This window comes from Aptenodytes forsteri, unplaced genomic scaffold (genome assembly GCF_000699145.1).
Source record: "Aptenodytes forsteri isolate BGI_AS27 unplaced genomic scaffold, ASM69914v1 Scaffold193, whole genome shotgun sequence".
In the NCBI taxonomy this organism is placed as follows: Eukaryota; Metazoa; Chordata; class Aves; order Sphenisciformes; family Spheniscidae; genus Aptenodytes; species Aptenodytes forsteri.
In genome coordinates, this window is record NW_008795405.1 from 17,856,771 (window position 1) to 17,884,634 (window position 27,864).

General features: G+C 41.6%; 1 protein-coding gene across 1 annotated transcript in view; it reads left to right on the forward strand.

Annotated features, from left to right (window-relative positions):
* Positions 1-27,864, forward strand: part of KIF26A (kinesin family member 26A) — a 66,453-nt gene that overhangs the window by 12,147 nt on the left and 26,442 nt on the right. Inside the window, 2 exon segments of the mRNA XM_019472475.1 lie at positions 3,779-3,945; positions 23,282-23,465. Of these exon segments, the coding sequence (XP_019328020.1) occupies positions 3,779-3,945; positions 23,282-23,465 (351 nt within the window).

The following is a 27,864-nucleotide window of genomic DNA, read 5'->3' on the forward strand; positions in this document are numbered from 1 at the left end:
CATTACGGCTTAGTTTTTGGCTTTGCACTTCAAACTTGTAAAGAGCTTGTTCGTGTTGTAATTGTCCTTTAGATGGTAATGGCCTGACAGCGTACTGTGTACCTGGAAATCTATGGCCAACTTCTCTACAGTGTAATTTTGGACTAGTCTGACTTGTTTAAACCTGGGCAGATGTTTCCTGCCATCTGGTCACAGCAGGGAACCTGTGTGTTGGGAATTGGGGATGGGGCAGGGGATGCCCCTGCTCTGCCCGGCACACCTCCACAGCCTGAGGATGTCAGGTCGCCTCCGTCTCTTCCTGCCCTCTCCCCCAGCCTTTGGCCATCTTAACTGGGAACAACTCATGCTCTCATTGCTTATTGTGGCCCTGCCAACCTCAGCTGCGTGTGTGGATGCTGCCAGCCAAAATGCAGCATGTCTAGCTCTGCTCCCATGTCCTCAGGATGGGCGCTGGGACCCGGTACCGAAACCTTTCTGTCCATGATGCAGGCACTGATATGAAGCACTGAGACATCGGTCATTCCTGCATGTGCAAAATGCCTGGTGTGACATTTTCAAGTGTTGTCCTTGCTGTGCTCTCACTGGTACCAGTTTTCATATGGCTTCGGAGCGAGCAGAGGGAAGGGGTCGTCCTATAGGGCAGTTTTGGAAATCCTTCCTTTGAGGATTAGTTGGTTTCCAGAGGGTTAATGGCTTTTGTCCGGCAAACCTTTTCTTAGAAAATCAAAACAAACATTAATCTCTGGATGCGGAGGCCTACGACACTTTAAATATTCATTGCAGTCAGCAACACTTTATAGTGACAAGGCTGTGACTTCTGTGTTTGATCATGAGTGATTTATGAAAATTTAGTAAACGTTGAAGCACACTTCCCTCTCAGCTGCAGACTAGAGTCTTCTCCCTGTGCAGACTTGCGTGCTTAAAAAAGTGATGCAAAGTTGCTCCCGTTCCTCTAGAGAATGACAATTTCCACACACAATCCCCAGAAGAGGGTGGGTTGAGACGAGGGAGATGCATGAAGTAATTCCTGCATTTAGTTTAAAAACAAAGCCCCCTTATCTTATTCCCCTTATCTTATTCGTACCCCTTCAGCAGCTGTAAGCGACACAAGCTGAAACCCTGGTGTGACAAACCAGAGTGCCGGGGAGGGTCCCATTATTTGTCTTTAGTTTTCCTGCCTCAGGGCAAATGACTCGGACCTGACAAATTTCCTCATACCTGAGCCCTCCTTATCAGCTGAGAGATGAAGCTATCTCAGGGAGAGCTGAACATGGTTGTGTTGGAAAATGCTGTCACTTTGGATGGTGCAAGCAGTCCTTGAAATGAATCCTAAGAAGTGGTGAAAAAGGAATGTATGTTATACATTGCTCATATTTTTGTTACAGGAATTGATTTGTTAACAGGTTCCAGTCAGTTCTTACAAATCTGTTACACTTTGCTGTAAAATTCACTGAAGTTTCATGCTAACTGCAGATTTCATATTTAGCTCTAGATTATGCATTAGTCAAAGGACAGTTGGTTAGAAACATGTTGCTGCTTCTGCCTTCTTTTTTCAATATTTTGCTATGTGATTTGCTTTGTTTCAGAGTCCTGTCATCTAATAAAGCCCCTGTTGAAAGTGAATGGAAAAAGGTGTCTTGGGAAGTCATCTTGACCCTGTTAATTTTTAGTCAGACAACAGCACATGTGACAGAGGGTTATGGTTGTCTTCCTGGCAGAACATACGGGAGTATTCAAACACTAATGTTAGCCTGCCAGTGGCTGCCGGTAGGGTTTCCTTCTCTTGCTGGCCATCGTGCCACCAGCCACTGTACATGGCAGCCCCTTGGCATGCCAATTTGTGAGCCCTACGTACTGGCTCCAGAGTTTCTGGTGTAGATTTCTTAGTCTGTAAATTGCTAAGTCCATAGTAAGCTCCGCTTATTATTAGCACTTTGCATCAGTTCATGTAACTCAGAAGTTCAGGTGTCACATTTGCATCTTTCCCAGTCTGCATCGTTTTCCCCATGTCATATACTTTCCATGGCTGGTATAGGTCAAGACCACACATTTGTTGCTTCAATTTGTTAATGCTCAAGTACCTGCTCATATTGCTGGCATACTATTTTTTGTGCCAGTCTTGACCTCTAGCAGTGCTTTGGTCGCTGCCTTTTTGCCTGCATTGCTAAGTCTCCTGAGACTTTTGTATTACAAAGTGAGGGGTTTTGCAGAGGGTTATTCAAAGGTTCCAGTTAGGCTTCTAGCGTGAGTAGCTTCGCTGGGATTAAGATAATCTGCATGAATAATCTTCTGTGTCTCAGCCTCAGATCTCTTAGGTGAGCTCTGTAAAGGTACTTTTTTGTGTAGCAGTCTATGGTAAAGCATTAGTCAGCCACTCCATAATACTGATAATAGTATTAATCTTTAAAGAGCAGACCTTCAAAAGAGCTGGGTGCACTTTCTTCTTGTTGACTTTGTTGGGAACTGGGAATTCAGCACTCAACCTATGGGAATGAGTCCAGATGAAACTCCAGACGGCCTTTCATGCACCAGTCGAGCACTGCTCGGTTGGCAGAGTTTTCTTTTACTTGATACCTAATAACGGGGTTGCCTCAGTTCTCATGAGAAAAACTCTGTTTGGGTTGTCAGTGTATGAGAAAATTGAGGGTGTGTATGTAACTGGGAAGGCCCTGTTACCATGTCTGCATATCTGTAGTTGTAAAACATGATATATGGCAGCACAAAATTTAAAATTTGATGGCATCCCAGGAAGTACTTAATTGCGTTTGTGCTTCATTACAAGGCTGTCTTCTTTTCTGGAATTTATTTTAGCTAATTAGTTGGAAATGTCAAAGTAGTATTTCAGATGACAGAAACATCATATATTATCATACATGAAGCAATTAACTCTTCTGACAAATATTTATTGTGGTGTCATCTTTAATTAAATCTTCAGTACTCCTAGACATAGAGCAGGTTCTTCCTAAAAGGAGGCCTTCCCAGCACTGTCAATGAGCATTTGACTAATGGGACTTAATTGAACTTGGTACTGAAAGAGTTGGTGGCCTAAGCATGAAGATATCGACCTGACACAATTTCACAATACAGATGTCTGATATTTTGGCAAAATCCCAAAACAATTGCGCCCCCCCCCCAACTCTGTCTCAGATACAGCAGATGCATTACGCTGGAGAAGATGCATCTCCAGTCGCTCCTGTTCTTCCACTGGAACAGTTTGCGGGAGACAAAAATGCTGTCTACTTGTGCTGCTAAGATAGATAATGCTGAAAAGCAGGGCTGTATATATGTTTTAAAAAATCAATTTTTTTTATTTAGTTCTTGGGGTTATTCATGTGGAAACATGTTACAAATGTGACTGTTTGGTTAGTTCCTCTTAAACAGATAGGTCTTGCAGATGATGTGCCACTGAGAAATAATTCCTGACAGTTATAACTGAACCAGATAAACAGTTCTGCCAGCTCCCAAATAACACTGTAAAACAAAAGGGTTCTGCTTATCATTTTCCATTTCTTCATGCCTGTCAAACTATTTAACTGTGCATTACCCATCACAAAGGGTGTCAGTGTTATTCTGCTCATCTGCTGCAGCCATGGTTTTTACCTTCTCTGTTGCAGGACCTACTGCAGTACTCTTGTCCAGCTGTGTCACTCCTCAGCCACTGCTATCTTCACCTTCACCCCTGTAAAGACACTCTTTGAAAAGTGCCGCATGAGATTTCTCCCTGTCATGGCCATTCAGCAAGTATATTAACCTGTACATATGTTTCTATTTTTTTCAGGCAGAAACAGCACCAGAAAGTGGCCGGGATAGTCCCAATGTTCAGATCAGCTCAGGGCAGAACAACTCTGACCCGGCGGGAGCAGGCGGCTCGGCAGCCTCCCAGAGCCTGGTTGCTCCAGCCGGGGTCTCGGCAGGTACCTCAGCTGCGGCTTCATTCTTCATAAGGTAGTTTTTCACCTTTCTGGTTTCAGTAACTGCTCATGGGTCTTCAAACATTTGTGAAATGCTGTTGAGTCTCCTTGCCATGGGTAGAAGGTGTAGCATGTGGTGCTGGTTGCTGAGAGGTGGAGTTGGTCACCTGGTTGTGACTGTGGCTTCCCACTGCCACTGGGGAGCAGGGATGTGATGGTGATGCCCCATTTCTCTCTCTGGAGATGTGAGCAGGAACCTCTATTGACCAAAACCCAAGAAAATGTGTGTTGGTCTTTGTCTAGTGTTTAATGGACATTTCCACTTGTAGCAAGTCTGTTATCCTGGTAGGTTTCCTTGGAGCAGAAGCTGAAGTAACAAGTTTTTTCCACTCAGATCTAAATAAAAAAAAGTTAGACTTTTATTCAGTAGCATGGCCTATGTGTGCAAATAAAAGTTTTTCCATAGTTCGTAACAACAGTTAAAACAGTTTAAGACATTCTTTTTTTTAGCAGTAGCCTAGAACAATCTTTTTTTTCCCATTCTTGGGTCTTATAACGAAAACGATATGTTAGTTTTGTTTGTGAAATGTTTGTTGTAATTAGCAATGTTGATTAAATGCAATACGCTGTCAAGCAGATGGTATTTAAAACAACAAAATTCAGGGCTTTGTACTTGCATTCCAGACTCCTTTTTTAATTCAGAACTGAACACGTTTTGAGACAATATTGAAAAACGTATGTCTGTGAATGGCATTAAAGTCAGATTTATGCACTGAGTGAGGATTTTTCTTAGCATGTAATCATGATGGTAATTGTATTGTTTCCTTTTCCTTGATCTTTAAAATGTTTTGCACCATTAAAAAAATGACATTTACTATAAGTTACAATCTGACCTCAGAAGGAGCTCAACTTCTCGAGTTCTGTTTTTCAGAAGAACGTAGTACAGTGAGTCTTAAGCATTATATGCCTACATATCACAGTCTGTCTGTACACAAGAGGTTGGGAAATGACTGCCCCAAGGGTGGTGGGTGTAAGTTAGTGTTTTGTCTCTGTGCTCGGTGCTGCAGGTTAAAGTCAACACAGAGAAATGGTTGCCTACAAAGGATGATTTGTTTCATTTTAAGATAGGTGTCTGAAATGAGTGGGAGCGGAGAAGAAAGGTAAGGGGAAAAGCTCAGACATCTCTTTTCTTGTTTATTTACCTAAATAAGGACAGATGAATCCTCTCCAAAGTACCTAGACTGGACAGCAGCACAGCTTTCATTACTGTATTTCATATTGTGGGTATGAACAGTGTGATTCAGCTTAATCTACTTTGGATTTATTTCAGTGTGAATCTGTATGTTGTAAGCAAATGTAAAGACTGTAACTTTCACTGGGGAATCCAGAAAATAAAATACCCTCCTTGGAATTGAGAGAAAGAAATCAGTGCCTAATAATCTGAAATAAGACCCAAAATCTTTTCTCCCAGTGATGCTTCTGTCACTGGTCAGCAAAACTCAGTTCTGGTTTTATTGTAAAGCGACAGATCCTTGCTAATGATTGTCGTTGGCTTGATTCAAAGGTTCTTGAAGTCAGCAGCAAGACTGCAAATGACATCATTGTACGTTGGATCAGGCCCTAATTGCTTCTCATGAATCTGTCTTTGCCTTGAGTGAATCAGAGTTTTATAGCTTTAGCAGCTATGTACTAGCTAAAACATTTTAAAACCCATTAGTACATTGCTTATTCCCTACCCATGTTTCCTCTGTTCAAAATTGATTCTCTTCAATTTTTTAACCAAAGAACAGGGCTGGTTGAAATTTTTTTGCACAAAGCACTTCTGTTTCTTTTTTTCTGGTGGTTGGAGAGAGAGACTTAAGTGAGAAATAAGTTTTTCCTTTAACAGTTAGCAGTTATCAGAATTAGTTTTGTAGCATTCTCATGATCTTTCATCACACTGCTGATTAATGTATTTCAGCATTCATTTCTCAGTATTCCAGAGCCCGTCTAAGAATCTTGGGTTCCCTGAAAGCAAGCATTCAAGAAACAAGTTCAGTTATGACGGTGATTAAAAACACAAATTGAAATGCAGAAAATCTCACAAAGGCTGGGGGAGAGAGATCCATTCTTGATCCCTGGCAGTCATAAATATGTTGAGCAGGTCCTCAGGTAGGTACCGTTGCATAGTCCTGGCCAGGCTGCTCCACCACCATCGGCATTAACCTCAGGAGAGGCTCGCTCTCCCACTTCTTCTCTTCCGACTCCTCCTGCTATGGGGACCTTATGGATCAAAGTTTCCATGCTGAGGCTTCCTCCTTCCCTTGAGCCGTGCAGTCCTCAGCAGGAGGGGAGAGGAAGAGGAGGAAATCTTCAAGGATGAGTGAGAGACAGATGCTGGCAGAAACTGGGGTGGAAGCGGCTTATCCAGGGACCACGAGTATTGGGATATCAACAGTTTTGGCTGGTTTTGTTCAGTACCGATGGGATATCAGGCTTCTTTGCTCCAGCCTTTCCAGTCCCATCTCCTCTTTCCCTTTGCGCCATCCAGCCTTGAGCATGTTGAGGAAGAAGGTCATCCCTGCCTTGAATCCTTTGCAGCAGCATCCACTTCTTTGTCCTTTGTCTCTCTGTTCAGCTAATCCTCTCTCAGCAAGCATCTAGAGATGAAAGAGGAGTCATTGCGCTAGCGTTATGCTGTAGTCTCTATTCATTGTATTTGCTGATTCTTTCCTTACCGTGCTTCTCTCCTCAGCTGCTTTAAATTCTGAACTTCATAGCAGGGCCAGTGTGTTACTTGCGTTATGCAGAGCCTGGCACATTTTGTTCCTTGTTCTCTACTGGCATAAATGCAATTAATATATTGATAATCACACACACGCACATATTTATTTTTTTCAAATCATTGCCCTCTCTTTGACCAAATCTACTGAGTACTTCCATCTTTTTACAAGAGCCCTTTTGTAAAAGGGGCCGTGGTTGGGACTTTAGCTTGGGAAAAGGGCTGTTTTGTCATAGAAATAAAGTAGCTAGGCAAAAATGTGCATGTGTGTTAACATTCAGTGTATTGGGGTGCAGGGTTAGTTACTTTGGAAGACAAAGCCTTCATAGGGTGCTTGTGGAAACTGCATCTGTGATTTCCTTAGCAGCAACAACACTAGATACAGATTTTTTTCACATGAATAAAGGATTCCAGTCTTGTTCTTCATGAAACAGCATTAACTGTGTTTGTACAGGTCCTAGCACAATTAGCTTTTGGGCTGTGGCATGGTTTCCTGGCAGCAAATAAATGTCTTTTTCACATCAAAACTAGAGTCTCTATTTGGTGAAATAAAACCCTTTGACTCTTGCTTGTGGGCTGTCTTGTGCCTGGGAAGGGTCTGTGCAGGTTTTTTTGGTTGGTTGGTTGGTTTTGTTTTTTACTCCAGTTTTTTCCTCAGTGAGAGTCATAGCTTTGTGTTTGTAAGGTCACAAACTCAGAAGACCATACAGAGAGTTCATGTCCTCACCTGGAAAATAATAACTAAGAGCTGCAGCAAAATGTTTACCTGGTGATAAGAGGTAATGGTTAAAATGAGTATCTTTAAGACAGTCTTTGCAGTGAATGCATTGATTTTGTTAAGCATATGTGCAGCCCAAATCTACATATTCATCCAAAGCTCTTTCTCATTTGAATGTCATATTTAGTTTCTTCAAGCTTAATTATGTTCTGCTTTTCAAAAAAAAAAAAAGTATTTTATTCATTGCCTAGAAATGGAGAGTGTCTAGCATGGAAGTGCTAAGTATTCAAAATCAAAGCCAAGTATTAGAGCCAGCAGACAGAAGTGTATTAAGAAATTAAATCAGTTTTAAGCTTTTTTCCTCACTCTGATCTGTCATAGAAGGAGGAGAGCTTTGATTAACATCTGACTGTGTCACACAAGCAAATTGCCAGACATTACTCAATGGTCATGTTACCGAAGAACCAGAGGATTTAGCAGAAAACGCAGCTTCTCAGTAGCTCACTGACAGAATAAGAAAGCCAGAGCAAAAAGCGCAGCTCATGGGCATGGTTGCCTGTGAAGAGGCTCCCAGTTTACCCTTGCAATGCAGGAGGAGAAGTTTAATTTTGCATTCTTCAGATTTAAGAAGCATGCAGCTGGGCTTTGTCCCTTGGTGTGGCATGAGCTGTGCCTTGCTTAGTGCTCCACTCTTTATACCTGTTTCCAGTTGTTTTTTTCTTTTTTTTTATAAGGAACCTGAACAAACTTTATATTACTAAGTGAAAATACGTGATAGTTGTAGACCCCTTCTGTGGGCTATGATTGCAACTAAGTAAATATTGGCATATTGTGGTATAAAGCTGTAATAAGCTGTTGGGTTTTTTGTCAGCCGGACACCTGGGGAAGAGAGGCAATGGTGTTTCCAAGAACAGGCAGGAGAAGGGCAGCGAGGAGGAGGAGAATGGGCATGCTCTTGGGAAGAGGTTAATGGGCTATCTGCCAAAAAAGAAAATACCACTCCCTTGGGAGGAAAATCAAGGCCCCCGAGAAATTGAAGCCATCATCATTAACGTGCCATTTCTGCCTGCTGGTGGCTGGTGACAGTGGTCAACCGCCTGTGCTGCTGGGTGGGGGTGCGGTATTTCGGTGAGAGCATGGGTGTCTGGCCTCGGTGCACAAGGGCGAGCTGGAAGGAAGGTTTGAGCAGTGACAGGGCAGCAAGGAGGAATCAAAGCTGTTTAGAAGAAAATATGTATAAAAGCAAGCAACCCTGAGTGATGTTGAGGAGAAGACAAACTGCATTATGTCCCCCATCTTAAATTTTAATCTTGTTTGATGTTGGGTTATTTTCACATCTTTTCAAACTGGTTTGGTCAGAGGGTTGCACTTGCTGCCGTGGGACTGCTGCCTTTGAAGCAGGGAAATAGCTGTATAGTTGCAGCTACTTTCCCTTGCATCCGCCTGCTTTTGTTTGGCGAATTAGTCTTCCAAACATAGCACTCACTGTGCTCTCAAGGTTTCTAAATTATTTGCAGTGTTGCTGGGCTTTGCTAGATTAAAACCATTTAACTTAATAAATCTGGAGAATCACAGTTGTGAATCACACCCATTATCTTTCCACTCTCGTCATATTCCTGCATGTTGGGAAAAGCTGTGTCAATTTAGACATGATATAAAACATTACACATGATATGCTTTTTACAAGCAGCTTTTCTTAACAAGATATAACATACAATCTCTGAGTAATGTAATTGAACATCTTAAGAGTTAAAATAAGCATAGTCGTCTTTTTCTAGATTCAGGATATTCCATCATATTTTAATGCCTGTGAGTTGTGGATTAAAGAATCTAATTATTCAGTAATGAGCAGTAATGGTACATATAAACTAAGGGTCACTATCCTATTACAGGCACCTGATGGTTCACTGATAAGCATTTGGTCATTAGATTGACCATAAAATATAGTCAATAATTGAGGTTACTCATAGAGCAGACACCTTATCAGCTTTAGGCATGGTGGGACAGCTTGTCAGTACTCTGTATACTGATTGTGCTGTGACTGAGCATATGATTAGGGTATTGAAGCAGTCTGTATCTAATGAAACTGCAGGAAAGGCATAGCAATATTAGCAGAACCACTAAATGACTAATGTGTTTTTGTTCCAAGCCTCAGACACTTCAATTAGTTCCAATAAACTGATCTAGTGTAGCGGTAGGCAGAGAATTCAGATATTTTGTGTACAAGCTTTCATTACACTAGTCAAAAATTGTAACGTTTCGGGGACAGATGAAATCCATGTGGCTTTGAATGAAAAATGATGGAAAAAATAAAGGCTGTCGTTACCATTTTTATGTCTTTTTTTCAGTTTTATTTTTGCGTTTTTGAAATTTAGAATACTTTCTGAGACAATGCCTAGTGCCTGATTTAAAAGATGAAGCTGACAGCAGCAAATTAGACGCCTACATATTCTGCTTTAAGGTCCATTCATGCAGTTCATGTAGGCTTGTGCATATAGATCTAAACTTAGAATATGTTCCTTAGCATTTTGTACCATATGGAACATCAGTCAAATAGTCTAGTTCTTGAAGGCTTTTGTAGAGATATTGATTTTACTGTGCTTCAAACTGTTGCTGAGAAAATAACCTCAGAACCTATTCTTTTATGATTCTTTTTCCATGAGGATGCCTTAGCTTTCATAAATTATTTAATATGGTGAAGGATGCAAAATGCCTTTTGTCTTTCTGAACTGCTGTTCAGGCTTCTGTGATGCGACCTTGGAAAGTAACCATAGAAACATGTTAAAAGCATCAACTGAAAATCAGTAGTTCGGTTTGACAGTGATGCAAATTCTGTGAAAGAAGATTATGATGTATTAGGAATACTTGAGGCATATATTACTGCTAACCTGTTAAACCTGATTATTCCATGACTATCAGTACTTTCAGAATTTAATGCAGGGGAAAAAAACACAAAAAAAGAAACATTTTTTTTTAAGTTGCCATGTTTAAGATGTTTCTAGCTAAATCACTTCAGCCTGTCATTCTCTGTCCTGTTAAAAGCAAGAATTATATTTCTGCTAAGCTTATAATGTAGTTCACCAGTTCTCTGTATTTAATAGCTGTAAACTTTTGCCCTGTACCCTGCTGGGATGCACTGGTATCCCCGCTTTGTGCAGAGCTGGCACAATTTAAATCTCTTTGACAGATAAAGTGGATAACTGGGTTATGAATAAGTAGGAGTTCACCAAAAGGTGAAGAAAATGTGTGACTCATTGGATCCTGAGTTGGACCTTTTTGTGCTGACCTGTGGTAGTTACGCTAGTCTGTGAGGTTGAAACAGAAGTGCTTGCTATAGTTACGGGTAACCATAGTAAATTCGTGGTGAATGACAGGTCAAGGGAAGGAGCGGAGTCGGTTGTAAAGCTTCCTCATTAAGCACAACCCATGCCCAAAAAATCCTATGTTGAGGTGGTATGGGAAAATTAAATTTGAATTAATTATCTAGGAAAGCAGGGTACCAGCTCTTTCCAATTAAGACTGCCTTGCCAGCAGATATACCCAAAACCCGATTTATGGTTCGTCCCTACTTTGCAGTGTTGTAGCAGTATCACAGGAACTGCGGGGCTCTTCAGGGACGTGATGGATTGCTGGCATTGACGCAGCTCAACAGCCTCTCGCTGCATCGACCCTTCTTCATTAAATGCCCCACAATACCCCACTTTCTTTTGCTACCATTTGATCACTGTTGCAAGCCAGTCAGGAAGGGTGCAATCTGGGGCTTGGGGGAGAGCTACAGATGTGCAGATGAAGTGCAGCATCCAGCTGTTTCAGGGGGAGCCAGATATATAATTAGCCTTTGCCCCTTAATGAATCTCTCCTCTCTAGTGGGCTGGAGCAGCCTAGTCCCCGCAGAGTGTCCTCCCCACTGCATGGTGCTGGAGAAGGAGGTGCCTTGCCAGCCCCCTTTTCCTCTCTGCATGGAGCCGGGGAGAGCAAGAAAGCCCTCATGTAGATGTGCAAATGGAGAGGGAGCGCGTGCCACCAAAGGGCTTGCCTCGTCTTGCCAGTGCCATGCCGCGGCTGCTGGAATGTGGTTGCTAGCTGTCCCCAGAGAGTAAACATGACCCGTGCATAGCATGGCGCTATGCGGGGACAGGAGACAGGGCGGGGTGTGCAGCATTGTGCAGTATCTTCTATCATCTTAGGGCAGCTTAAGCTTTCCTAGTTGCTGTGGCAGCGTAATACTGCCTATAATTACAGACAAAAAAACCAGTGTATGCATTAGGTATACCCCATTTCGCATTAGCCCATAAGGAGGATAAATTAGAAGATAAGCCTGAATTTAGTAGGTTTTGTTCTTGGAGACAGAAATGACTCTCAGGACAGCATGTTTAAGAGCAGAACATCATTACTGGTATCATTGCTAATACTGCATCATGCATTTACACAGTGCTTTATCAGCGAAGGGTAAGCCAGGCTCCCTGCTATGAAGAGCTCATCCGTGATGACTATGAGACTGACGGGGCAAACAGAGATGAGACACAGAGCTGTAGTTCAGCAAAGGGAGGAGGTAAAGAAATTGCAGTAGCTGAGAGGAGAGGGAAGGTAGAGTTTTGGATATCGGCACTGCTGAGTTAGAGCACTGCTAAAAGCATGAAAAATGTCCCAAAGGCCAATAGATCTGTGATCAGGATATGGCTGTTTAATTGGGGGGGGGGAAACACTGAATCATTAGCCATGGTGGAGAGCCAATGGTGAGGATTTGAGAGAGCCTAAGGGAATTGGCTGAGAAAATGAGGGTGGTGGTGACCAGATGAAGCAGCATTGGGCATCTAGGAGTCATTTGTCTTGGAAAACAAAACTCCCCAGTGTAGAAGGTTAGGGATCATGGTACGAACCAAGGAGAGATTGTGCAAGGCATCAGTGTCAGGGAGATGTTTGGAAGGATAATCCTTATCTGGATACCACGGGCCACAGGGGTTGTGTGGGAGCAGGTTGGGCTACGCTGGAGGTGGCAAAATGAAGCAAGGAGGGAGCCTGGTGCCAACCAGATTGGCAGGAAATAGGAAAAGGAGGAGACAGTGAAAGAGGGGGAAAAAACAGACCTAGTGATGTGGGGGCCTCACAGTGAGGTTGGGATTTTGGAGAGGACGTTCTAGGTCTTTACTCCAGTTTCATAGCAAAAGCAGAACAGGGGCACAACAAAACACTTGCAGTGTTTCCTGCTGACCAGATGCCTTAAAGATCTTTATCATGTGAGGCTGCCTCTGGGGAGGGCTGATTTTTGTCAGCCCCAAGTACCTTGATGGATAGTATAGGAGGTTCTGGAGCACCAGAGGCAGCCTCCCCAGGAGATGTGGTGACTTTTTGAGTGGCTCTAGGTGGATCAGTGCAGACTGCTGTTGCAGCAGTTGGGTCTTGGATTAGCTCTATATTCTGAGACATTCATGACGCCCAGGAGGAAGATCAAAGCAGAATAATTTAAAACAGATAATGCTCACAGATATGTCGGAGGGGAGAGTCTGTGCCTTCAGAGCCACCCAAGTTTGAATTTATTTGTGAGGGTAAAGGGTGGTCAGTGGAAGGGATTTTAAACTAGGGAAAAGTCTTAAGTATTTATGGATAATCTTGACTGGAGTCGTGCAGATATTTCTTCTTACTTTGTCCTCTCTCTGATCTTCTGATTTCCTGAACTTAATATTTTCTTCCTTAATTTAAGGATTTTTCTTATGAAAAATTTCTGTATTTTCTCGGTCATCCATAACTGAACGCACCTGCTTATTCTGTTTTCCTGAATATATGGAATCTCACTGTTGTCTAGCTACCAGAGTCTCTTTTTCCCTTTGGCTTCTTCCCTTCTTTCTGCCCTTCCTAGCTTGTCAAGAGGAGCACTTCTTTCGCCTTTCCCCCACCCCAGCTTTCCCAGTCTGCCCGCTCTTTTTGTTCCTGGACTCCTGAGCACCAGTGCTTGTTCTGACTCCGTTATTTGGGGCTCCTCAGCTCGGCGGCAGTGGCAGCTGCACTGGTGGTTTTGCTGCAGTGGGAACAGAGCATTCCATAGGTAAAATGATAACGGTGACTTTCCTGCAGGGATGTAATTTGACAGTTTGCACCTGTTTTGCAACTTTATTAGTGACTTTCAGACTCTTCCAGTAATGTATTTAACTATTTTAATACTTCATTAAGACAGACAGACTTAGCAGGCAAAAGAGTAAAATCAGACTTATAGTTAATTGAATATTTAGTTCTCATGCCTGACTTGCAGTCACTCTTAACACTCCGTTTACTGTGTGCAGAATGTGGTTTGCAGGGCAGATGGACTTTCAAGAGACTGTATTCTGAGCTAGACTGCTTTGCGTGCTTGTGCTAGTGGCAAAATGAGACATCCCATATTATCATTTATAACAAAAATGAAATGTCAAGCCAAAATAATGCACCAGCACTATAGCTGCAGTGCTTGATCTACTGCAGGATTACTCTGAAGGTGCTTTTAAATTCTCTGTGAAATAGCAGTGAATTTTGGCTTTCTGAAACTTCCCTCATCCTTCCTGCTGGAGGATGGAAGATGTTTCTTTTGGCAGAACATTTCAAAGAGCTTAGCCAGTACCTCACTCAGCATTAGTTAGTGCTGCACAGAATGACGCTCTTGGGGTTCTGCTTTCTGCTTTCTTGGGCTTTTCGTGTCCTCAGTGGTGGAGCTCACTTATTAAGAAGCACTGCCCTATAGAGTTTTTACTGTGAGGAAATGACTCAGTGGAAGTTAATCAGCATAAAATGAATCTAATCTAAACATTATTAGTGCAGCTAGTTGGGAGTCCAGGGCAAGTTTCAGAATATTCTTTGATAATATCTCTCAAACAGGTCTTCAGGAGTTGCTTATTTCTGCTGAAATTTGAAGTAAGCATCTTTGGGTCAGAAACAGTCGAATCTCTCCGTCTGCAATGATGGAAGAACGTGCATCTCACATTTTCCTGCTAAGTGCTATTTTAAATGGTGCTGCAATTTCAGCCTATTATACCTCTGAGAAGTATCGTTTCAGAACTGATGTCAGTTAAATAAATAACAGGAACGCTGGGCTTTAAGAAGCCCATGTGTCCCTCCTCTGTTTAAAAATACTCATTGTGTGGGCATACGACTTCTGTACCTGGGTGATTTCCACTGCATCATTTAATGCTGTCAGTGACCATTTAACTCGCTAACAGTAGGAATAAGTAAATGCCCCCCCGAGAAGTTATTTGCTTGGCAGTATAGGTGTCAAGCCTTTGACTAAGCATCTGAAATAAAACCCAGCTGAAGCAGGGATGGATCCTCTGTGGATTTTCTAGATGTGCACTAAAATGTGGAACTGAGGGAGCTGGAGGTGATAAGAAAGGTATGTCTGTGGGGATGGTGTGTTGGGGCAAAGGAAGGTAACCTGAAAACATAACCCACCCCAGAGCTTTTATGGTAAAGGAAGCTTTACAGTCACAGGTGCTAACTTATATTCAGACTGCTATATGTGACTGGGAATGTGAGAAAATACTGGCTATCCCCCTCGTTCTGTCCCCCTCTTTCCTGTCTGATGTTTGCCTGACCCTTGTGCTTCAGATAAACCCCTTGTTAGCCATGTCCTGCATTTTCTCTCTCACCCTTTCCACTCACAAACGTGCCTGTTTCTTCCCTGGAGCAGCCTGAATGAGCACAATGCTTTTGCTTTTCATACCAGATTGTTTTTGATGAATAGCATGGAGTGTAATATCCTTTGTAACAAAAATAATTTATGCCTGGTAAATCATTTTTGTACTGGCTTCTTTCAGTACACCAGGAGCTGATATTGCAGGGCAAAATTTTAAGTGATCTATTTAAGTAATTACTTTAATAATGAAGGGCTAGTTAGCACCATTGTTTCTGTTTCATTACTTTGTAGTTTTAAAAATGTCTTTATTACTTTTTCTTGATAGAATACAAATGAGACTAGAATTTTATTTTCCACAACCTGACTGTTTCATGAGTCTCTCTGGCAAATAAGTCCAACTTTTTTTGCCTAAGGAGCATGCTTAGATTGATGTGGTTCTGCCTGCTTTAGCTCAGTTAGTTCATGAAACAGAGCGAGGAAATATTGCTGGCATTCAGGTAGCTGTATTTTCAATACGTAGCTATCTATGCAGTGTGCAGCCCGGGAACTGACATATTTCTATATTAGGTGTTGACAGTCTTGCTTACATAAAGATTAACCTACACAGGTTTTCAGCAGTTTGTCATATGGTACAATTGTAAACAGCAAGTATGGAAGTACAGCAATATGTTCATCTGCTCTTGCTTTGTTTAACATCATTAGTGAACAGAGCTGGAAATGGTATGTGGCAGGCTGCGGTGACTAGCTGTTATTCTGGTATATATATATATAAAAAAAAGTCAGTTCCTGAACCCTGGTCCTGGCTGCTGAAGCAATGTTCTTTGGCCAGAAAAGTGTCTTAAATCTGCAAGCTGAGGAGAATATGGAGCTGACATCACTCACGACAATTTTGTAGCAGCGACCTCAGAAACCGCTGGTTTGGGAGAGTGGAAAAAATGGTTGGAGTGTAACCGTTGGTGCTCGTGAAGATCTGCCCTTTGGTGTTTCTTAAACCTGGGGAAAAATTATGGAGAAGAGCTGTGAAAATTCCTTCTTGGATTCCTGTATGCAAATCGTGTGAATGCTTGAAAATGGGCTTGGTTGGTTGCTTCTGTTTAAATAGTAATGTGTAGCTGAGAGGAGGGATCAGCTCTTGGGTCTGTACAGCATGAGGAAGCTCTTCTGATGTCAGGGCTAGCCTGCAGGTTTGTTTTAACTTGTCATATTCCAGAGGTCTATTTCAGTTTATCCCAAATGGCTTTGCCTGGTCTTTCTGTGTGGTGCCTGAATTCGGCTGAGTCTTGACTACTGCTCACCGATGCATTAAGCCTGAATTCTATACTGTATGATCTTCTATACTGTATGAAGATCTGAACAGGGTAGAGGGAGAGCAACAAGGATGGTCAGAAATCAAGGAAACTTGACCTGTGAGGAAAGGTTGGAAGGATCAGGACTTTCTCATTTGTAAAAGAGAAGACTGAGGTGTGGTAGTGGTCTTCATACAGATAACAGCTGCTGCAGCAGAAGGAAATAAGGTCCTCTGCATGTCTGCTGGGGAGGTGGGGGAAAACAAGGAACATAAATTCCAGCAAGGCAGACTTATGAGAGACACGAGGTGTGAATTTTCTAACAGTAAGAATAGTTAAAAACTGGAATTGATTGCCTTGGGAGGCTGTGGACTTGCTTTCACTGGAGGTTTCTAAGAACAAGTTGGACAAATATATATCGGGAATGTATTAGGTAAAGTTCATCCTACCATGGAGCATTGGGAAAATGTAGATAACCTCTTAAAATCCCTTCTGGACCTGTCTTCTCTGATCAGGTGTGAGCAGATGATGTTCCTAATATGTCAACGTAGCTGATTTTTATTTCTGCCTTGCTGATTTTAATAAGAGATAGTAAGAGAAAATTAAGAGGTCACTCAAAGTGAGAGGCTGAAATTCAAGCCTGAATTGCAAGATTATGCTATGTGCAAGAGGCAAGGCATGAAGTTAATCTCATATTGGAGATACTTTCTCTCATAAAGTTGCCTTGGTAATAACCCCACAATATTAGATGTGGTTTGACATTTTGGAATGTTTCAGAATAATGGTTTTCTACTGAAACTCTATTACCATCAGTCATTATAAAAATGCTATTGTTCAAGGCTGTGCATTGTGATCCAGATGCACTAATTATTTATTGAGGAAGTTGAACCACTGAAATAGGGAACATTAATTGTTTGTTCTTCCTGGCAGTGCTTCTCGACAGCATTGCTGGGACAACTAAGCAGACAAAGGTTTGGTGCTGTACTTGTGTAATGGTACTAAAGTGAGGAAAGCCTTTATATCCTCCTGAAGCTATATATGCATCACAGGAACCTAGTAAGCTTGTTCTAGGGGGAAGAACAGATCATAACCTCAAAATTTAACATACACTTTTTAAGTGACTCCTTGGACAAAATTTATTGTAGGAATACAGATGGTGCCTGTCCTTTCCAAACCTCATGACAGATTTAGTCATTCTCAGTTTTCTGTTTAAAAATGGCTCTTTCTGAATCAGATTTTATTTTCCAAATTGAATGCCATTAGTGGAAACAGATACCTTGTTTATTTTTAAGTTTGCTTGGGATTTTGTGTAGCAACTGCTACTTTCATTGTGCTACCTTTCCAATTTTAGAACCACAAATCAAACAGTAATAGCAGTAATAAAAGTAATAGTGCCAACCAAGTTTATGCTGTGAGTTGTGGAAGGCTCGGGACAGAGTGCTGGAGGGTGTATTGTAGGACATCCGTCTATTTGTTGTCTGTATTGACGAGTAATTAAGGAAACAATAACTGGAACTGCAGATACAATGACAGACTGTGACTTTCCCACTGCTTCCTTTGGAGCTGGTTGGCAGTGGGAAAGGCTTGGGATATTGGTTATGTGGTGGAGGAGTGATGCCTTGTTGGGCTGGGAACTGGGAAAGTTTGGGAGAGTCTTGCTTTAGAGTAGACTGATTCCCAGCGTAAACCTGTGTCCGGAATTTTGCAAGCTTTGCAGAGGGTTCAGAATCAGGAGAAAAATTGCTCCCGTGATGGCTGTCAAGGTCAAACCAAAACTCTTGACTAAATGTACTCTTGAGTAAACTCCAAAATGCAGGATATTTAAAGCTTGGACTGTACAATTGTTTGGCCTTGACCCTCTCCGTGAAGCCCTTAAGCATTCTCACAATATGAATAATGACAGTGATCTCTGAAAGATAAGGCTGGCTAATAACACTAAAACTGTTAATATGTAATGAGTCATGCTAAAATGTATGTGCAGAAATTTTCTTTTATTATTTTTGTCAGTGGAGCTTAATAATGGAAAGCAGGACTCCCAGTTCTATTTGTGACTTGTGGCGGATTGTCCTTAAACCCACCATGTCAATTAAATCCTCTGTATCTCTCTCAGTTGGCCCATTTCTAGTATGTGTCCCAGAGTATATTTCACATCACTCTTCCTTCTGAAGCTTAATAAATTCCACAAAGTGTTAAGCAAAAATTTTATGATTTTGCATAGTTGTAAAAGTTTCAAATCTAGTTTTCTTTTTCATGGAGAAATTATGCCCAGAAGGAGCACTGTTCTTTAGGGATTTAAATTGTGCTGTTTACTTTCACAGCTATAATGTGCAGAACGTGTACAGCGAAAGTAAGCTAGAAGCAGCTTGCTGTACATCAGAATATCTGAAATGTCATGTTAACCACACAGACAGAATTTAAAATAAATTCTTTTAATGGGCAGGCTTTGTAGCTACTGTTGTTGCACAGTCTTATTCCCTAGATGCTGAGCATTATGTAATTGATCTGGCCATGCTTTTCCTCACTGGTCTCATCCATGCATGGCAGAAAAGCTAGTAATCTGTAAATTGTGTGGGGGAAAGAGCAGGTTAGAGACTGTCCCTTGTCATTTGATATTTGAGTGCCCCTGCATGTGCCATATATTAGTTTTATTTTCTACCGTGACACCGAGCTATGAGAAAAGAACTCTCCAGAGCATCTTAAAAGACATCTTCTATTAAAGATGGGAAGAGATAAGCAAAACGCAGACAGTAGATCTCACAGCCAGAGGTAAAAATAATATACACAGCTGTCTCTCATGCTTTAATTGGAGGAGAGGCATAAGAGTGTGGAGCTTAGTTTCCCTTGCAAGAGTGTTTTGTAGAAGAGTGCTTGGTGGAGGTTGAATGGGGAAAGCGAAGGTAGGTGGAAAGCGTATATCTGTGTCAAAGCTGTGACAAAATGCTTGGAAAATGCCCAGAAAAACAAATGACTGTAACACTTAAATTTTGCGTCATATTCCCTAGAGGTCATAATTTTCCATGTGAGGAAACAGAAGTTGATATTGGAGAAGGTCAGACAGCCACTGTGGTGCTGAAGATGGATGTGAGGGCCTCCTGTACAAGATTAAATTTGAGAAAAAGAAGCAAATCAGGAAATAGGCATGGCACATAATGAGGCTCCTGCAGAAAGTGATCTGGTATGAACCCGACTTCTCTCTGGTGCTAGGCAAAAAGGGCCCAGTTTATGAGAGCTTTGCCTTCCCTGTCTTCATGGGACAAATTCCACCTGAGAAAAGGCATACTAGAGAAAAAAAGTACTGGAAGTTTAGGTATAAATTCACTAATGGGTTGTTGGATAAGGACTGCAGAAAATCTAGCACTCTTGAGTGTCTCAGAAGTGACTCCCTGTAAATACATACTCTCATGCATTTTACTGAAGTAAGGAGTTTTGTGAAGTTGGATTTTGTTTTTAATTTAGTTGGGCCCATGTCCAAACCAGCCTGGCCTATATTTTGGCCTAATGAGTACTTGGCTGGGATGCCACTGAGTATATTGCTGGTGCTGCAAGAAGTGCATAAGGATTGATGAGTCCTTACGTGGTGCTCTTTGCCTGGACCAGCCCAGGAGCCCAAGCAAAGCATATGAAGGCTGCTGCCCAGCTGGCTTTTCTAGCAGTTAAAGAACTGACTGTGCTTTTTATAGGAGTTGAGGGTGATAGTTACTTACATTCATATTCAGAGTCTGCAGTTTGATATTGATGTTTCGTTGTGCCTAAATTGCCCGATTCTTTCCATTAGATCCTTAACTTTTCCCTTTTAGGAAAAAAAAACCACAAAACAAACCAAAACCAAACCCAACAAGCTGTTTGATACTGCTGGTACAAGATGTCTGTGATGTTCCTACTCCAGAAACAACCTCATTTTAATGTCGGGCAAAGTAATTCTTGCATTCACACACAGAGAGGTTGTAATTAAGTTTTGTGACTGCTACCTGAGAAGAGATGCTTTTTAAATGTGAACCACACACATCATTATTAGTGCAGTTGGCCTCTTGCCCATCAAAGCACTGATTATTTTCTACAACAGCTACTCCAGTTCCTCTCCTTTTTCAGTTTCGTGTTATCTCGCATGGACATCAGCAGTCCCTTTGCCAAATTTCTTAGTAAAATCATGGCACTCCAGACTCATAGGAAGAGGATTTATCAGCACTATAGCAGTTAATTGCTTTAGCTAGCATATGGCACTGTCCTTTGAACACTGGAGATGCAGAAAGCATGTGAATAGTGTTAGAAGTGAATCACTTTGAAAGTTGTTCTGTCTTGGTGGGGAAGTTAAGACAACTAGTAATGGATTTGGTATCTTAGATCTGCTTTTTGAAATGGTCCAAAACTGTGTTACTGAGCTATTTTGAGAGATGCTATACTTTAAAAAGTCTGAATTTTCTGTTTATTTGTTTATATACTTTGTTTAGCTTGGCCTTCTTGGGTGCATTTACTCATTGAATGTTGGTGCTTAGTTAGGTGCTTGAATACACAATTCCTGAGTAAATTTGTCCTTTGTATCTCATTCTCTTTCACTTATGTTTCCCAGAGGAGCTCCTTCAGCCAGATCTATTGAAGGAATAATTATTTCATCAGGATTTAATGTGTATCTTGATTACACTTTGAAGACATTCTCTTGAGGAGTTTTTATCATTTCAACACAGGATCATAGCATGTAAACAAGGAAATAAACATTATCTTTCATATTAATCAACAAGATGATTAAATAATAACCACAATTGTTAATTGGTACTTGGAGATAGAGGGTAATGACTGTCTTGAGTTCCACAATGAGAGTACCAACAGGTAGAGACTCTTTTCTGCACAGTAAAGCTGCATATAATTTAGGAGGCATTACGGTTTTAATGTGCAGCTGCAACCATAGTGAAGTTGTGCAACTGTTTGCCTGGTGTCCTATTTCAGGCATATGTTTTCATAGCGAATGAGGTATTAGCAAGGGGATTTGAGATTTAGGCAGTTAAATCAGTTCTCATTGCCACCAAAGACCTGAGGTTCTGTATAAACCCATGCTTGCAGTGTTTTGCTTTGCTGCGGGGGACAGTTCCTGCTGGTTTCAGGATGCAGCAGGAGTCAAAAGCTGCTGCTTTCCTCAGAGGCAACAGTCCAACTTGTCCCTCAAAAGCCAGTGGCTTCTGGCTCCCTCTGAGTTTGGAACTACAGCCTCATTTTTTCATCACATGAGTCTTTGTCTTCTTCTGAATACTGCAGTGTTTGTAGAGGGAGAAGGGAGCACGTAGGGGGTCTGCATCTCTAGAAGTTGATGAAGGAAAAAGGTCCAGGAGTTTAACACACACATTTGGGAATGTAGAGTATAGGACTGGGAATTTTGGAGATCTGTATTGAGTCCTGCCCCTCATGCTGATGAGCTGTCTAATCTTGACCCAAGTGAGTAATTTTGCTCTCAGATACAACCAGTTGTTTGTACTGTAACTCATTTGAAGCAAGTAGCACTGCTGAAGAAACTGTGCAGCCCTCCTGCTCTCAGTGTTCATTTTTGCTTCTGACCTACCATAAATACAACCAAAGGAAGAGTTTCCTTCTCTGATCAGCTTACTGAGCTGACTCAGCCTGAGGCTGCCCAATCACTGGATTTGTGACAAGGTTAGGGGTCTGGATTTACTGTGAATTAGGTATGACAGTAAAGCACTGCCTTAGTTTCTCCATATGTCTGTTGCTTATAATACTTCACAGATGCTAATGCCAGCTCATTCTTATTGAAAAGTACTTAGAGATCCTGGGCTGAAAGGCGTCATGAAAATATAAAGTTGCCATTGTGTAAAGGGACTTTTTGTTGTCACGTATTTGTAAATGGATTTGTCTAAAGTCACAGGCCTTTAAATTGCAAGCATGGACCAGAATAGTGCTTTGCCCCCAGAAGACCTGTTGGCATCAGTAGCATGGTCTCAGGTCACCCACAGATGCTGACAGTGTGACACTTTGCATTTTTGCTGGCTTAACAGTCATTCAAAGTAATGTTAAAAGATAGCATGTTGGATGCTTTGACGATATGTATCTGAGGGTGCGCTATCTACTGACAGTCTCAGGGTCAGATCAAACATGTCTTACTCAGGTGGCAAAGCTCTCCTTGGCTTTGACAGAGCTGAGATTTCATCCTCACTGCCATCCCCGGTTGCCCAGCGCGTACTCACTAACACGTACATTTGTTCTGCTTAACTCTGCAAGGTGATTTTTTCCCATGTGAGTTCTGATGTAGAGTCGAGTTTCTGTTTTTGTTTCTTGCTATACTGTTTGGTGTTGCTGAAGGGGAGTAGCAGAAAAACTGATTATGTTCCTATTCTTATTCACAAGGAATAACATTACAATTTTAATTGTATGTTTTAATTTTTCCTCCTTCTTCATCTTCTATGTTTTGAAATTCTGCATTTCAAAAGCAGGATCATTATCATTCAGAACATTAAAGCATGTCTCTTTAATAGCTTTCCCTTTTAATGTGGAAGAATGGGACTGAGGAGGAAAACCAATCTGTCTGTGTTATCTAAGGATTTCCAGTGCAGCCAACAAGAGAGGATCTTGAGCTCAGCTGACTTGGAGTGTTATTCTCTGCCTTGAGTAACTTGTAGAGTACAAAGAATCACTTTCATAATGTTATCACCAGCAAAGTCCATCTGGTCCTGCCAGTGACAAGGGGATTATTTCAGCTTTTTATTACATCAGTGAGATTTTTGCATTTTAGGATTCAGCTGTCAAGCTGTTGGGGGAAAGAGGGGAAAGTTAGATTATAATTGGAACTCTGTTGGGGGAGAAATTAACTGAATCTTTTGCCAGTAATTTTTCTACCTGTATTTCCTTCTAATTGTCTCCTGATGGTTTGTCCTTATGAAATCAGATTAGAATGCAATGACTTGATTTGTTAAGCAGGCAGTGATGACAATGAGCATCTGTTTGTCTGGTCCAGATTCCCATTAACACCTAGTAACATTGTCCTTTCTTGCTATTACTTTTATACAGAGCAGCACAGAAGCTTAACCTGTCTTCGAAGAGAAAGAAATACCATCCGCCCCTGCCACACACACATGACTTCTCTATTTATGCTACTAACTTTAGTGGCATCCTGCAGCTCTGTCCTCCCCCAGCACCACCATGCCTTCTGAGAGCTGTGTCCAAAATCAAGGACAACCCTGGCATTGGAAAGGTAACTTTGGATTTCGATTTTTTTTTAAATAGTTTTTTAGATGAATTTTAACAGGGCTGGAAGCTTTCAGCCTAGAACAGGGTTGGATAGGCTCCAGGGAAGGGTCTTGGGATAGAGAGATAGCCACAACCGTTTGAATGTGCCTGAGAGCTGTTATCACCTGTTGACTTTGGAAAGAGTTGGCAGCCTCAGAGCAGATTCAGTGCTCTGCTAGAGTGTTGGCTTCCTTGAAGCCAGTTAACATCACTGACAACAACATTGGCAAAGGTTGTTTTGTCCTTCCCTCTATTAAAGTAAGAGACAAAATTTCCTTTGACATCATTGGTCCAAAACCAATGCACATACAGGCTTCACCTTTGGCAGAAGCAGTCTCTGCGTTGCCAGCAAGGCTGAGCCACTGGTACTGGTGCTGTCTGTCTGCTTGAAGTTAAGGAGATACGTTGAGGGGGCTTTGTTTCCCTCTGCTTCAATGTCATTGTAAATCAGAAGTATGGAAATGAAGTAGCAGGAGAGAAATAGATGTCTCTCCAACTTAGGAAATACAGCACCTTTCAAATTGTAAAATTTGTGCTAATTTTATTTAAAATTAATTAAAATACAACCCAATTATTTAGAGCTTTATTCCTATTTATAACTGTTTAATCACCCACACAGCCGAGTCTGAATACCTATTTACATAGGTTACAAGAGATTAGTGTTTGAAGATAGAATTGAAGTATGTAATGTGCACAGGAGAGCTAAAATACGCACCTTGAGTAACCAGCGTTAACATAAAGAGATTGTCAGCCTAAATACCTATATCTGACACTGTTGCTCACAGAGAATACTCTGTATTTCTTAAGTCAGTGAGTTTGTGCTAAATGGCAAACAAAGGGGTAATTTGGACTATTTTAAGCAGGTGGAAACTCACAGATGAAAATGTGGTTTCTTCTGTTTTTCCCGTGTGTTAGAAAAGAGGATGTAGTATTAAATGGTGGAATACAGCAAACCTGGCAGAGTAATTTAGAGATTCTCAGGTGGAGGAGGCTTTGCTAAGGAACACCCTTTCTATGTGTGTGTGTTAGCAAAGCCCATTTGTTGTGCCTGCCTCTCCTCCATGAGGCTTAGTACTTGGCCATGGCACCAGGAGTAACAGGGAGTGTGGCATTTCTGAGACTCTTTGCCTTAGGAAGACCTTTAAAGCATGCTTGCATCTCCTTGTGCCTGCAGCTCAATAAAACTGTCTTTGCACCTTACTGCACTTGTGTGCCTGCAGCTATGTGTCGCCAAGAGACTTCAGCCTTTTTCCTATGCTTTGAGGGTGGCTGGTGGGGCTTGTTAGCATGACTTGTGCCTCGTGGAAAGCTCTGGTTTATCTGGTGTCTCCAAACAGATCACAAAGGCTAATAAAGATCAAGTGCATGATCCCAGGTGGCAGGAGGTTTTAAGCCTTGGGTCACGTGGTCTACTTACTTTCTTCATTAGTGAGCACAGCAGAGGGCTTTCAAAGGGAAGAGCTCTACCAGAATGCCAAGGGGCATGGCAGGACCTTGAGCAGCTATGCCTGCACTTGTGTGCCTGCAGCTATGTGTCGCCAAGAGACTTCAGCCTTTTTCCTATGCTTTGAGGGTGGCTGGTGGGGCTTGTTAGCATGACTTGTGCCTCGTGGAAAGCTCTGGTTTATCTGGTGTCTCCAAACAGATCAACAAAGGCTAATAAAGATCAAGTGCATGATCCCAGGTGGCAGGAGGTTTTATGCCTTGGGTCACGTGGTCTACTTACTTTCTTCATTAGTGAGCACAGCAGAGGGCTTTCAAAGGGAAGAGCTCTACCAGAATGCCAAGGGGCATGGCAGGACCTTGAGCAGCTATGCGAGCTTCTCCTCCAACATGGGATATATATGTATTCCATGCTGGCAGTGTGGGTTGTATTTCTCTCCTGCCTGGCGCACTACACCAAGAATTTCCAGACTTTATGGGTCAACAAGCTGCTGTTGACCCTCAAATGTCTCTGTTGTTTAGCTCTTTAGCTGAAAACATTATTGAAGATACTATTCTAGCTGTGTCCTTCTCACTGTGTACTTGTTGATCACAATTTGGAAGAATCCTGTGCTATGCTGGAGAGGATAAGAGCTCTCTGTTAATTGAATCAGCCCTTTAGTTTTTGAGTTAAGAGCTAGACCATCCAATTGGTGATGGGGTGTACTAGTTACTAGTTTTAATGCTCAAAAAAATAAAGTAACTAGGCATCTTCTCTGATTCACAGTTTAAAATATCCAATACCTATTAAATGTCTCTCTTAACCCATTCCTCTTTTGCAACTTTATAAATTACAGTGTTTGCCCATAGGAAAAAAAACCTCCAGCAATATAGCTGTTTTGTAAAAATTATGAGTCACCACAAATGAAATCTCGTGTATCCTAATTCTTAGAACTTGTGGTCAAAGGAAAAGTGTCAGTCCTATATAGGTGTTCTTTTAGTATTAAACACTGAAGTTTCACCTTCTCTGAGCAATGCCAAGAAGCTTTTGGTAGTATTTAGCCCACTGTGCGGTAACATTCTCCATTATAATTTCCTCTTCACCAGATTCTGCTGATCAAGATTTAGTCAGCTAGTATCTCATTATGAGGATGATGGGAATAAAGTAATTACCTTTCTTCCTCACTACTTTAAGTATCATAGCAATTGAGAGAAGAATCGGCAAATGCTGGCAGATGTGCTGTGGTCCTCTGTTTAACTTCAGTCCCTCTTCTTCTAACAGCTTTTTACTTTACAGTCCTCCTGGTTATCTTTTTCTGTGGCTTTTTCTTGTAGCGTGTCCAATAATAAGTGCAAGATACGCATAGGGGACAGAATCATGATGGATTCTGGAGTCACTTTTTCCTACTGCAGCATCTGTGGCTGGTGCTCTCTTTGGTTTGTGTGATCATTCCCAGGTACAGCTGGTGGGGCAGCCTTTTCCTTCCTCACCTCCTGGCTTGCTGCTGTTTTGTTTTTCATGGTTAGTTATGATGTGGGGGACTGGTTCCTTGCTGGTTTCTGCTGTACAGGTAAGAATATAGCAGTGCTGATGGGCTGCCTAATTCCCGCCTCACTTCACCTTGCTAAGCTGAGAATGACCCACTGAGGACCCCTTATTCTCCTCAAGGGAGTGATTTCTATGAGCATAGATAGCTTGACAAGTTTTAATTCCCTTCTTGTCAAATAGTTTCTTTCAGAGCAGGGCAGGATTCCATAGAGAAATGTGCCTTTTCTTACTGTGAAGGGGCTGAAGAGATAAAATTTAAGGAGTGTAAGTTATGTGAGAATGAAAAATAGAGGAACAAACTGGAAACCCATGAAGTGTCCAAGATACTTCAATGGGAGCAATGTGGCTCCCTTTATGAAAAGCTGAAGTGGTGAATGATATGTCAACTGTGCAGAAATACCATTTATATTAGGAAGGAACTAGTGAGTAAGGCCTGAATCCTACAACAACTAATTATTATCTGTAATGACATACTCTAGGTAGTCCCATTTCTTTTGTAAATCCACTGAAAGCTTAAAGCAAGGTATATGTTTTAAACATTTACAATGACCAATATGATTGGCTTTCCGTATTTCCCCTGCTATGGTAATTCTTAACATTTTCCCCCCCACTGATGCTCAAGGTTTTCTTTTAGCTGGTATTCAATACATTATAAGAGACACAGGAACAGAATGTGGAAAATGTGATGTCACTTTGGGGCCAAAAGGGAAAAAAGGGCTCCAGAGGGAATCTAGAAGGATAGTGTCGTAAGGCTGACTTTCAGACCGGGCAACCAGGCAAAGTGGTTGAAACAATATAAAGATAGAAATAAGCAGGCAGGCATTAATGTGATATAGTAGGGATCAGCTGATGGAGCTTTTACAGGTGGAACACATACGTTAGTGTTCTGTGAAAGAGTCAGCGAGCATTTTAATAGGGTTGGTCTGGTTGATAAAGTGTATTTGGATTTTGAAAAAGCTTTTGACAAGTGCCCTGACCTAGGTTTCTTAAAAAAACCCTAAGCTGTCATGTATTCTCTAGTGGTTTAATAACTGGTAGGAAACAAGAGGGCAGATTTCACACTGGAGCGAAGTTAGCAGTGGTGTCCATGCTGTTTGGTGTCTTCCTAAATGGTTTGGATGAGGTGGTGAAGCTGCATATTCAGAGTAACCAAAGCTAAAACTGACTGTGAAGACTTGCAAAAAGATCTCATGACACTGAAGTTACTGAGTGGATAAAGAGGCAGATGAACTTTAGTATTGATTAACACGAGGTAATGTACATAAGAAAAGGAGCTCCAACTATGCATGCACAAACGATAAGCTGTAAGGAAATCAGCCATGACTGTAACCCATTTTACCAGCCATCATGGAAGCTACAGCATTAGGTTTGTTATCATGAGTCTGAGCTTCTA